The 13,055-nt window shown below is 60.4% G+C and overlaps 1 protein-coding gene across 1 annotated transcript; it reads left to right on the top strand.

The window, feature by feature from the left end:
- Nucleotides 1–1,834: 1,834 nt before the first annotated feature.
- NEK8 (NIMA related kinase 8) lies at nt 1,835–12,542 on the top strand (the record flags this gene model as incomplete). Its single annotated transcript, XM_082776603.1, has 15 exons — nt 1,835–1,881; nt 2,223–2,428; nt 3,446–3,678; nt 4,413–4,544; nt 4,734–4,942; nt 5,318–5,397; nt 5,513–5,694; nt 5,894–6,044; nt 7,049–7,125; nt 8,329–8,446; nt 8,737–8,887; nt 9,093–9,256; nt 9,526–9,684; nt 9,851–10,009; nt 11,423–12,542. The coding sequence occupies 15 exons, from the start codon at nt 1,835–1,837 to the stop codon at nt 11,449–11,451; spliced, it is 2,097 nt and encodes a 698-aa protein (XP_082632729.1). The 3' UTR covers nt 11,452–12,542.
- Nucleotides 12,543–13,055: the final 513 nt, after the last annotated feature.

Here is a 13,055-nt window from a genome sequence, read left to right on the forward strand (position 1 = left end):
CTGCCGGGCGCTGGGGGCGTGGCCGGAGGCGGGGCTTGGTGTTTTAATTCCCGCACGGCCACGCCCCCCTCCGCCCGGCCCCGCCGGCGCCAGCTCGTGGCGAGAAGTGCGGCTGCGCGGGGGGGAGGGAGGGAGTGGGGAAGGAGGGGGGGGGGGTATGGGATGGGGTTTGCACACGTGTGGGGGTGTGCATGGGGCGTTGCGTGTCCGTGCTGGGCGTTGCACGGTTGTGTGTGTGCGTTGGGCGTTGCACGTCCACGCTGGGCATTGTACGTGGGTGGGGGTGTGCACCGGGCATTGCACGTTCCTGCTGGGCATTGCACACGTGTGGGGTTGTGCATTGGGCATTGCACGTCCATGCTGGGCATTGCACACGTGTGGGGGTGTGCATTGGGCATTGCACGTTGCTGCTGGGCATTGCACATCCGTGCTGGGCATTGCACACGTGGGGGTGTGCATTGGGCATTGCACGTCCATGCTGGGCATTGCACGTTCCTGCTGAGCATTGCACACACATGCTGGGCATTGCACACGTGTGGGGGTGTGCATCGGGCATTGCACGTTCCTGCTGGGCATTGCACACCCATGCTGGGCATTGCACACGTGTGGGGGTGTGCACCGGGCATTGCACGTTCCTCCTGGGCACTGCACACGTGTGGGGGTGTGCATCGGGCATTGCATGTCCATGCTGAACATTGCACATAGGTGTCTGTGTACTGGTTATTGCATGTCTGTGTGAAACATTGCACACGTGTGTGCATGCATCGGGCATTGCACCTCTGTGCTGGGCATTGCACGTGTGTGCACATGCATTGGCCATTGCATGTCCATGTTGTGCATTGTGTGTATGTGTGCACATCAGCCGTCCCATGTCTGTGCTGGGCATTGCACGTGTGTGTGTGTGTGTGCATCAGCCATTGCATGTCTGTGCAGACATTGCACATCCATGCTGGGCATTGCACCTACATGTGCATGCACCAGCCATTCTTTGTCCCTGCTGGGCATTGCATGTATTGCACGTGTGCATGCATGTATTGGCCATTGCGTGTGCATGCTGTGCATTGCACGTGGGTGTGCATCAGCCATTGCACATCCATGCTGGGTATTCCATGTGTGTGTGTGTGCATCGAGCACTGCACGTGCATCCTGGGCATTGCACAGACGTGGGCATGCATTGGGCACTGCATGTCCATGCTGGGGGGCTGGGGCTGGGGGGGCTTTGAGGCCCCTTTAGTGCACACCAGGCGTCGCCCACCCGCAGGGCGTTACACATCCATCGCAGGCACTGTGTGCGTGTCCTGGAGCCCCCCCTCGGTGTCCCAGCGCTGTCACCTCGCCCCCAACCACCCCAAACTGCTACAGGGGGGGATTTAGGGACCCCCCCAGCCCCCATCGCGCCGTGCTGGGTGTCGCTAGATGGCAGCACGGCCACACCGCATGGCTTGCGGGGGGGGGTGGCAGTGCCATCGCTGTCCCTGTGCCCCTCTTTGGGGCAGGGGGGGCTCCCCCCAGTGCCAGAGACCTCCCCCCAGGTGCCAGAGACCCCCCCAGGGGGGTCCGAGAGGGGTCCGGAGGGGGGCAAAGCTGGCTTGGGGAGGCGGCAGGGAGGGGATGGGGGCACCCAACAGCCGGAAGGGGACCCCCCGGTGGGGTGGGGAGCGGTGAGGAGCCGCCGGGGGGGCTCCGTGGCCGTAGAACGGCCCTAAAACGAAGTGTGGGGGGGGGGGAGGATAACGGGCGCGGAGCGGAGAGTTTTGTCCGCCCGCGGCCGCCGTAGAGAAACCCGGAAGTGTCTCCATGGAGACGGGGGGGGCCTGGGCCTGCAGGGGGAGCGATGGAGAAATACGAACGGATCCGGGTGGTGGGGAGAGGGGCCTTCGGGTGAGGGGGGACGGCTGGCGGCTGAGGGGGGCTCCGGGGGTGGGGGTGTGAGGGGGTGGGGGGCGGCAGGGCACCGCGGGGTGGTAGGCCGCAGGCCTCGTTACCATGGCAACAAGGCTCCGGGGCCCGTTGCCATGGCAACGCGGGGTCAGTGTGGCCCCCTGGGGTGGGGGCTGACCCTGGCTGTTGCCATGGTAACGGGAAAAGGGGGGGACATGGCACCCCCCCCGGGATGGGGAAGGGGTTGCCATGCAGGCCCCGTTGCCATGGCAACGCGGCAGGCCAGGCCCAAGTGTCACCTCAGGGCTTCCTGTGTGTCCCCCCACCCCGTGTCCCCGCAGCATCGTCCACCTGTGCCTGCGCAAGGCCGACCAGAAGCTGGTCATCCTGAAGCAGATCCCCGTGGAGCAGATGAGCAAGGACGAGCGGCTGGCGGCGCAGAACGAGTGCCAGGTGCTGAAGCTGCTCAGCCACCCCAACGTCATCGAGTACTACGAGAACTTCCTGGAGGACAAGGCCCTCATGATCGCCATGGAGTACGCCCCAGGTGCGCCCCGCTCGCCCCTCGAGCCTGTGACAGCTCCAGGGGACACCGAGCATTCAGCTCGCCTTGGGTCCATCTGCTGTGGCCTCACGTTGTCCTCCAGAAACCCCCAGGACTACAAACGAGGCCTTCTGGAGCAGATACGGCCCTTATAGATCTTTCCAGAGCAGCATCTGTGCGTCCTGGTGGGTGCCAAGCTGACCAAGAGCCAAGTGGCTGGGCGCTGGCACAGGTTGCCCAGAGAGGTGCTGGAGTCGCCCTCCCTGGAGATCCTCAGAAGCCATCTGCTCGTGGGCCTGGGCAATCGTCTGTAGTGAGCAGGGGGTGGACGTGAGGACCTCCACAGGTCCTTGCCGACCCCCAGCCATCCCGTATTTCTGTGCTCACATGCCTTATGCCCGCTACTCCTAACAGATACAAAGAGATTTCTGACACCCCTGCCGATGATAAGTGTTCCACCATCTGCCCCGGGTTTGGGTTTCGCTTATGTTTCCTTTTGTCAGCTCTTGGCCACGCTGTTGGTCGCACAGATCTGTGTGGGAAGATGTGATTTCTAACGAGCCTTGCCGTGGAGTGTAAGATTAACTCAACATTTGCATGAGCGTTTGTTAAAAGTTTCGCAGGAAACCTGAATCGAGACCTCTCCTTCTCGACAGGGGCCTCTCAGTGCCACGTGGCCTCTTGGACTGCACGAATTTTTGTCTGCAGAACAGGCTTATCTTGTTCTGCCATCGAGGTTTGTGTCCTGACAGGGCTCCAGGAGCTGTAATTTTCGCGTTCCTTTTTCCTGCTGCCTTTGACAGTGTGTCAACAGCGACTTCTCCCTCGCTGTTTCTTCATCCCACCAACTGTGCTGCCATTGTTCTCCGCACGGAGAGAACGTGCCACATGTCCCACCAGGACGTGTTCTTTCCCATGTGCTTGGCTCGTTAAGATGCTAAATCCCCCACATTTTTAGGCTGGGCTCGTGCTGCCCCGTGCAGCCACCCTTGCTGACAGCCCTTGGCTGCCCTTTTGCAGGGGGCACGCTGGCGGAGTTTATTCACAAGCGCTGCAACTCCTTGCTGGATGAGGACACCATCCTGCACTTCTTCGTGCAGATCCTCCTGGCTCTTCACCACGTGCACACCAAGCAGATCCTGCACCGCGACCTGAAGACTCAGAACATCCTCTTGGACAAGCACCGTATGATCGTCAAGATCGGGGACTTCGGCATCTCCAAAATCCTGAGCAGCAAGAGCAAAGCCTACACGGTGGGTGGCCTGGCCTCGCAGGGGAGCTGCTTACAGCCACGGCAGCAGGCTGGAAACGCTGGGCTTGGCTCGTGATGGTCTTTGGGGAGCTGCTGTAGGAGTAAGGGTGGAGGTAGGATACTCACAGTAGGCCGCACAGTGCTGCCTTGCTCCTCGGAGTTCATACAGGCTGGTAGCTTCGTGCCCGAATTTGTTGTGGTTCTTTAGGCTGCAGAAAAGTGGGCAAGAGCTGCCTGCCCAAGCCTGGGAGAGGAGAGGATGGGGTGTCTGAGCCCGCTGGTGAGGGTCAGTTGAGATTCTCCTGTTGCCACCCTAAGGGATGGTGTTTGCAGGCTCATCTGACACACACCTGGCACCTGAATTCCTGCCAGTGCCCCGCTGTCCTGCCCTGCCTTAATCTCCTCTCTGTGCCTGAGATTTTGGTATCATTCCCTACCTGTTCAGACCTGGCTGGGCGTTTATATCTTGCTCATTGCTCTGGGCTTTGATTCTCTCAAGTGAAGAGGAGCAAAATGAGAGGAAATCTCTGTATGTGCAAGGGAGGCCTCCAGGAGGCAAATCCTCATATTTTCTACCGAGATTGTCAGCCAGACATTGACACCGGGGAACAAACGCCCAGCTCCCCTGAGCTTTGGTGCTCCAGCCAGTCAGTGCCCTGGGCTGTAAACCAAGCTGATCTCCTTCCACCTTCCTGCCTTTCACAGCGTCGCTGTAGATTTCTCCATCCCTTTCAGGTTGTGGGAACTCCGTGCTACATCTCCCCAGAGCTCTGCGAAGGGAAGCCTTACAACCAGAAGAGCGACATCTGGGCTTTGGGCTGTGTGCTGTACGAGCTCGCCAGCCTCAAGAGAGCATTTGAAGCTGCGGTAAGACAGACCGGGTTTGCGTGCAGTGCAGGGAGCTGTGATCCCTTACAGAGGTGAAAATGCCTGCTTGGTTCACTCCTCGCTGCACCTGACGGTGTGAAGGCAGAGGGCAGTGCTGAGAGTGTCTTAAGCCTTGGCCTCGCCTCTGCCTGCCCAGCCACTGTACGTCTCTGTCTCGTTTTCTCTCAGAATCTCCCTGCCTTGGTGCTGAAGATCATGAGCGGGACGTTCGCCCCGATATCGGACAGGTACAGCCCCGACCTGCGCCAGCTCATCCTCAGCATGCTGAACCTGGACCCTTCCAAGCGGCCGCAGCTGAATGAGATCATGGCCCAGGCCATCTGCATTCGCCCCCTTCTCAACCTCTACACAGACGTGGGCAGCGTTAAAATGAGGAGGCAAGCGATCCTGCCGCGGCTGCGTCCCTCGGGAGGGGCTGCCAGGGCTCACGACGCGTCAGACCAGCTCGTTGTCTGTGTTACAAGCCCCACAAAGGGTTGTCCCCGTGCTGTTCTGCTGCAGTACCCAAGGTGCAGCAGCTGCAGGCCCTGTGGCTTGTGGCCGCAGCAGGTGTGGGCTTGTCGTGGCGGTAACAGAGAGCTGGGAGCTCGGGGGGGAAGCACGCTGACACCGACTTCCCTTTCTCAGGTGGCTTAAAGCACCTGCCGAGGCAGTTCTGTGAGCTAGGCAGCTGTGGCTTCTGCTGTAGGTCTGCCCAGAACCTTCTAGGGTGGCCCTGAGCTGGCGGTAAGGACTGGGCTTTCATTTGGCAGGCCTGAAAAGCCCCTGGCTCCGGTGCCAGCAGTGACCCACGGCCGGACGGGGGGACGAGTGAACAGCGCCCGGCCACGGGGTGAGTCCTGGCAGGGGGCTTCCAAAAAAAAAAAAAAACTCTTTCTTGGGTGTCGGGGGGTCAGAGAAGCACTCGGGAGAGAGGACAGTAAGAAACGTCGCTGTTTGACCCGCAGGTGTTCGAGGTGGCTCAGCCAGGACGGGAATCCCTCCTCCCCTGTCGTCCATCTACACCTGGGGGAGCGGCATCACCACCCCGCTCCGCCTGCCCATGCTCAACACCGAAGTGGTGCAGGTGTCTGCTGGCAGGACGCAGAAGGCCGGGGTCACCAAATCGGGGCGGCTCATCATGTGGGAGGTGAGCCACGGGGAACCTCGGGTGAGCAGTGGCCACTGAGGGCTCCAAGGTGATTTCTGAGGAGGAGAAACTTCCCCTCACCGCACAGGTCCTGGCCCTGCATCCCCCAGACCACAGTCTAGTCCAGGACGTGGATGGCACTGTGGGAAGGGGCCTAACTTGATCCTCCTGCTCATCTCTTGCTGCTTCTCCTCTCCAGGCTCCCCCGATGGGTGCTGCAGGAGGCCCCTCTCTGCCAGGAGCCACCGAGCAGCTGCAGCCTCAGTTTGTTTCCCGTTTTCTGGAGGGCCAGTCTGGTGTGACCATCAAACACGTGTCCTGTGGCGATCTCTTCACAGCCTGTCTCACAGGTGAGCTGCTGCCATGCTCCTTTGCCTGGATGAGTCCCAGGACTGCCTGGTTTGGTGCCTGGATGAGTCCCAGCTGAGTCCCGGCCTCGTTTGGTGCTGTTACAAACGCAGTGTGACAGCCTGGGCTACCTGCTCGGAGCAGAACTGGGAGATCCACTGGGCTGGGATGAAATGAAGGGCTCCGTGGCATGCTGTGGAGCATCAGGTGGGGTCAGGCACAAATCACAGGACCTCACATGATGTGCTGCTGATCAGCCGGGTCCCAAAGGTCCGTCTGCTATGGGGAAGGCAATAAATGCATTCAGTTTGTTGTCCTGCCTGCAGCGGTGTCACCTGAAGCCAGAAATGGCCTGAGCAGTGGGGCCTGGAGCCTGAGGAATGTCTGGGAACTTCAGGCATTTTCTGTCACGTACTGTGCGAGCGTGACAGGGACACAGGCAGTGACTGGTGGGGACTGGCACGGCAACAAGAAGTCAGCACGAGGGGTTCCTGTGAGCTCCTGGGGGGCTGGTTGTCCTCAGCTGCAGGAAGGCAGGGCCTGACGCCCTGTTAAAGCGAGCCACGAGGCTTTCTGGCTGGGAGGAGAGCACGCACACCAACCTGAGGGAGCAAAACCCTCCCGGGGGTCCTTTGGGAGCTCTGTTTGCCCTTCTGCCGGGGCTCAGGGCGGTAGATGACAGACGAGCAACCCCACCAGCATGTGTTTGTCCTCCCTCCCCGTGGCGTTTCCTGCCAGCGCTCTGCTGGGCGGCTGCTCGCTGAGCAGCTCTGTGTATTTAACACCTTGCCAGGCCGTGCAGCCAGCAGCTCCTGCGTACACAGCTGCACCAATGTTATCTCAGCGCCCCGCTATCACCCTGATGGTTGTTTGGCGAGCTGTCGCGGCGCATCGAGGCTGCTGCTCCCTGGAAGCTTGCTGAAGCCCCCACGGGCTGTGTGTGTGTGCTATGTGCCTCTCAGGGCATCACGTGTACCACTAACACCACTTCGTTCTGCTTTCCCAGACCGGGGCATCATCATGACCTTCGGCAGCGGCAGCAACGGCTGTTTGGGGCACGGAAACTTCACGGACGTCAGCCAGGTTTGTCGCCGAGGGGCCGGGCACGCTGCTCCCCCCGGGGCAGGGGACGGATTGCGCTTTATCCGCCACGTGAGACGGCTCATCCCAGCGCCAGGGGTGTGCATCCCAGGCGTGCTCTGGCATCCGCAGCCCTCCCCCTCCTCTCCTCTCCTCGTCGCTGCGGGTTTTAAAAAGCCCAACCTGCCTCTTTTTCTCTCCAACCTCCCCCCCCCGCCCTGCACAATGATCCCTTTGAGCGCGGGGGAAGTCAAGAGCTGCCTTGTGGTTGCTGTTGGCAGGCGCCCAGCTTGGAGCCTGCCTCCAATCACACACCTGCCTGCTTCACTCTTGGCCTGCAGCTGCCAGGGTTCACTGAGAAAAGTTATTTTTCCAAAGAGCCAGTATTTAAAGAAGAGCTGTGTGTTTCCGATTGGCTCCCAGCGCCGGGGCTGAGGGGCTGTTGTTCCCTTCCAGCTTCTTCCTCGCCTGCCCTCGGATGTGGCAGCAGCCGATGGCTTCCAGCCGAGGCCGGGGACTGGTGCCATTTGTCTCTGTGGTCAGCTGGCTCATTTGTGCCTCGCTCCGGCCGGAGCTGAGCTGCTGGGTGTTTATTGCTTGGGGAGGGGGGGGAAACCAATTGGGAGCAGCAGCCAGCTCCCAGCAAATGGTGCTTTTCACTTCAGGCACATAATGAGAAGGAGGCTTGCTGCGGCGAGGTGTCAGATCTAACAGCAGGTCACAGCAGGGGCTGGACGAACCGCGGAGATCGCCGTCTCCCCACGCCCTAACGAGGACGTGGCGATGGCTCACGGCTCCTCTGCACCGGAGCTTTTCAAGCCAACGCATCCTGCACCAAGCCCCTGCCTGCTCAGAGCGGGCGTTAACAGCCCCTGGCACTCCCCGCACGGGCAGGGGGGCGAATCCCAGCCCTTCGGCTCAACCTCTTCCCCCTCCAAACCGTTGTGCTGGCTGCTTTCTTCCGCCCCTGAGATGTTTGCGTTATCTTCTGCGCTGCGTGCACGTAGTCTCTTAAAACCCTTTGAAGGCTGTTTGGAACAGAAAAACAAAAAAAATTTGCCGGTGTTTGTGTTGGATGAAAACTGGGATGGTGCCAGCGCTGCGCTGGGGCTCGAGGGGAGGGGGGGGGGGACAGGGTGGGAGGGATGGGAGCAGCCGGGCGGGCTGGGAGGTCTCGGCTGACGGCTGCTGCTCTTCCCCTGCCAGCCCAAGATCGTGGAGGCCCTGCTGGGCTACGAGATGGTGCAGGTGGCCTGTGGCGCGTCCCACGTCCTGGCAGTTTCCAACGAACGGGAAGTCTTTGCCTGGGGCAGAGGGGATAATGGTAAGAAGGGCTCTGCTGAGCCAAACGGGGCTCCTGCTTTCCGTTGCCTGCTCCCACGTGGCCCTGCTCGCCTGCAGTCCGCTCCAGATGTGCCAGGCTGGGTGGGTGTGGACAAGTTGCAGCTGCTTCACCGCATACCAGGGCCCCCGTGATCGGGTTTTCGCTGCCTTTCCTGGTGATAAGTCCCAGGCTGGGCTCTCGCAGGCAGCCCCGTCGATGCAGTGGCTCCTGGGGGTGTGCTCAGTTTGTGCCTTGCCCTCAGCTGTGTCCTGTTTTGTTCCTCCTGCCAGGTCGGCTTGGGCTGGGCACCCTGGAGTGCCATAACTCCCCCCAGCAGGTAGCAGTCCCACCGGAGCACGAGGCTCAGCGGGTCATCTGTGGCATCGATTCCTCCATGGTCCTCACAGTGAAGAACCAGATTCTCGCTTGCGGGAGCAACAGGTAGGGGAAACAAGGGTCTGGGAGACCTCAGAGCCTGCCTTACAGCTTCCTCAGGCCCTTGCTGCGTCCACCACAAGGATTGTCTCGAGAAGACATCTCCGTGTGATGCTGCTCCCCAGCTTCTCACTGCTGGGGCTGCAGTTATGCTCGGGCAGGATTTGACGCTGGCTTCAGCCAGCTCTGAGCTGCCCTTTTCTCTTTGCAGGTGTAACAAGCTGGGCCTGGACCAGATCAGATCAGCAGAAGAACCTTCCCCGGAGGACCAGGTGGAAGAGGCCACTGTGTTCACGTGCGCCCAGTCAGCCCCCTTGAACCAAGAGCCGATTGTGTGCGCTGACATCGGTACGGCGCACTCTGCTGCGGTCACAGGTGAGGCGTGGGTGCCCAGACCCCTGAGAGGGGGCTGCCTTTGCTCTCTCTTCCTCCCTTTCTTGTAGATAAAAGCCTAAAAGAGGCTCAAGAGCCAGCCTGCTCCTAATGCTGGAGCTCTGTGGAGTAGGATGCTCAGCGTGGTAGAGAGCAAAGGGGTTCTATGCATCCTCGGGTGACACCCCTTTGTTTTTCCCATCTCTGTTAGAGGTTTGGGGCTTCCTTACATCCTTTGACACCCCGTTTGTTTCTCCTCTCTCTGTTGTCAGCTTCTGGCCAGTGTTACACCTTTGGGAGCAACCAGCACGGGCAGCTGGGCACCAATTCCTGCCGCAACAGTCGCGTGCCTCACCTGGTGGTGGGGCTCCAGGCCATGAAGGTCACCGTGGTGGCTTGTGGGGACGCCTTCACCGTGGCCATTGGAGCAGGTGAGGCTTAAACCCCCGCGTGCTGGGCTGCAGCAGGCCCTGACTTCCCTGTGCCTGGAGTTCACGTTGCTGGTTGAAGCAGGAGAAAGCTCCAGGTGGAGGGGAGGCAGTTCCCTGGTGAAGGCCACCGGGAGCCCTGCGTGCAGCCAGCCGTGTCCCTCTGCAGACGGCGAGGTGTGCACCTGGGGGAAAGGAGCCAGGGGACGCTTGGGCAGGAAGGACGAGGAAACGGGAGCGCCGAGGCCTGTGCAGCTGGAGGAGACCCATCCATACCTGGTGACCTCCGTAGCCTGCTGCCACGGGAACACGCTGCTGGCTGTAAAGCGTGAGTAGAGGCTTTGCTGCCGAGATTCCTGCTCTCACAGCCCAGCCAGACACAATGCCTTGTGCCCAGAGCTGCGCCGAGCAACCCCGGCACATAGCTGTGCATTATTCCTGTCCATCTAGAGGAACAGAAATAACCTGAAGTGCAGAAATACTCCCCTTCCGCCTCACCACCCTGTGGCACTGCTGTTTTCCCCCGGGCTGGGGGAGCAGAGAGGGGTGGCAGAGGCTGGCTCACGCGCTCCCAGCCAGGTGGGCTGGCCGGGCTGCAGCTGGTGGGGAGCTGGCGTGCCGAGTATCCCGAAAGAGCAGCCCTCTTAATTGCTGCTGCTGAAATAAGAAGCTGAGATTTGAGGCGTCGTTTTGGCTGCCGGCTCTCCCTTGTGGTTTGGAAAAGATAGCGATGGTTTTTGTGGTTCCTCTCAGCTGGGGCCAAAGGCAGCCTCGCTGCGTGGTTACAACGTGCCCGTGGCATCACCCTGCCCTTCCGCTGCCTGGGCGTACGATGGGAGCCTGGCCCAGAGTGCTGGAGGGGGCCTTTCTTCCTCCTTTGCCGGGCCGATTATGGCCTCGGCTCTGGGCTGAGGGATCCCAGCCCCAGCCCACTTCAAGGAGGCTAATTACAGCCCCGAGGGGAGGAGGCCCGCTGGCTGCCCCAGCGCAGCGGCATCGGTCCCGTTGCTGCCATGAGTGCTGAGCTCTCACGTGATGCGTGCTGCCGTGAAGGGGACAGGGGGAACAGCCAAGTCCCCGGGGCTCAGGAACAAGCAGGGAATTTGCCGTGGGAGCAAAATGCTGCAAGCTGCACCCCCCCCTTCCCATGCTGGAGTCACGCCGAGCTCTGGGCAGCTGGGCTGTGGGCTCCCAGGGGCTGAGCTCACAGAGGCTCGGCTGTGAGATTCAGCACCAGGGCTGAAGCTCTCATTTTGGGCTTTCACACAGCTCAGTCCTCTGGAAACCTCTCCAAAAAGAGCCCGAGCTGGCGACACGTTTGATGTTCCAGCCACTTTCAGGTCTGGCCGTGAGCTGGGAGGGGTGCTGGCACTGCCGAGCCGCGCTCCACCTTTGGGGCGGCAGTTGTGCACCGCTCTGCGGTTTCCTCCCATGTGGCCAGTGCTGTTTTTGACCGGCTTGGACTTGTGCCTGCTTTATTGTGAGACTGCTGCTGCGCCCTTTGCTCAATCCCACTGCAAACACAGGCCTGGGATAACTGGGAGAAGCCGGGCGTGCTGGAGAGGAGGAGGAAGGCGCGAGCCTCGAGATATTTCCTCCTGCTTGGGCTCTGCCACTGACGCTTCCAGGAGCAGCAGGGCAGGGTTTGCATTGCTCATCTGTTGCTGCAGGACACTCCTCGCTGCAGCTTCATCGAGCGCTGGCTGAGGGCTTATTCATGGTGTTGTTTTTTGTCTTTCAGCTGCCGTGGAAGAGTCGCCTCCGCAGTGAGCTGGAGGTGAGCGGGGCAGCATCCAGCCTCACCCTGCGGGTGCGGAGGCTCCGTGTAGCCTGCCTGTGCCGTGTCCCTGCGCCCAGAAGGGAGCAGCAACGACGGGGAGCTCCTGACGACGGTTCCCACGGAACCAGAGCTGGTCTCGCATCACATCAACGAGGGTCGTTGTGAACCTGAAGTGCCTGAGAGCCGCTGCACTGGACCTGCCGTGGGGCAGACGTCCCTAGTACTGTCTCTGCCTTTGGTGGGTGACACTGGGGCTCTTCCCCACCCTGTTGGAAGTGCCTGTAGAAGCAGAAGGGCTCTCCTCTGCCGCTGGTGAGCACAGAGGTTGTTTTCCCCTGTGGAAACTGTCTCTGGTTACAAAGCCCGGGCTGACAGCTTGGTGTCTGAGAGAACTGTCAGCCTCTGCGCAGCAGTGTCTGGAGTTACAGCCCCAGGCACTACACTGGGTGACTAAGTGCAAACCTCTTTTCTAATTAGAGAAGTCTGGCCTTTCCCATCCCCCCCTGAAAGCCTTCTGCCCGTTGCTCGAGCTGTTCAGCACGCTTTCAAGGGTCCTGGCCTGCACGGCTGGCCAAACCCAGCGCGAGCAGCGTCACTCCTCGTGGTGCAGCGCGGCCGCCCTCCCGCAGTGCCCCCCAGAGCTCTCCCCTTCCAGCCCCGGGGAGCCCAGCTGAGGATCCTCCAGCTGATGTTTGTCCTCGGGCCCCTAAATCCTGCTGCTGACCAGCTCGCTGGCTCCCGGCCGAGCTAGTGGAAGGCAGCAGAACACAGCGAGCGATTGTCTCCAGGTGAAGTTTTTTAACCCAGATCTCCACGGGGAGATGATGAATTTTCACCAGGGATCCTTTCTGCAGGCAGGAGGGGGGCATATCACCGTGTCACAGACAGGAGTTACGGTTTTTATCTCCAGAAGGGTCGTTTCCTTTCCTTTCCTTCTTTTTTTTTTTTTTTTTTCCTTTTCTTTTTTTAACTTCTGTCTGCCCTGGGCCATTTTTTGATGAGCTTCTGTCTCTGATCTGTCTGACATTGCAAATGCACTTGCCTTTCACATCCATCTTTGTGCTGTTGCCAATCTGTTGTGTATAAAGTCGGTGCTTTCATAAGCTGGCTGAGATGGAATCTCTCTAATTATTTTTGTGATTCTCTCCCGTCTTCAATGAGGGAAACCTCGCCGGGCTCTGCTAGGAGCCGACTGATCCCTCTGTCATGTGAGAGGTAATGAATTTCTGCAGCTCTCCCGCTCTTCCCTCCTTCGCCTCGCAGGCTCAGGCTGGGGAAGGGAGCAGGTCCCGTCCAGCCAGGAGAGGCGTGTGCAGTCCTGGCTGCAGACACGGCCTCCCTCTTTGGCTCCTGGCAGGGTGGGTGAATGGGTTTTTCCCCTGCCCTTTTTGTTTCTCGTGGAGCTGCCTTTTCAGGCGGTTACACCCTGCTAGCCCAGGAAGCCGGCTCGCGTTCAAAGGCTCTGCCGGTGCCTTGGCCCTCGCCTCTCGTGCTGCAGGTTACGGGGACAGCTCTGGCAGCCCTGCTGTCGGTGGAGGGGAAGGTGGAGCTGCTCCCAGACCGACCTGAGCACCGGGATAATTGCAGGGCTGTG

Source organism: Aythya marila, assembly GCF_965140915.1.
Source record: "Aythya marila genome assembly, chromosome: 20".
In the NCBI taxonomy this organism is placed as follows: domain Eukaryota; kingdom Metazoa; phylum Chordata; class Aves; order Anseriformes; family Anatidae; genus Aythya; species Aythya marila.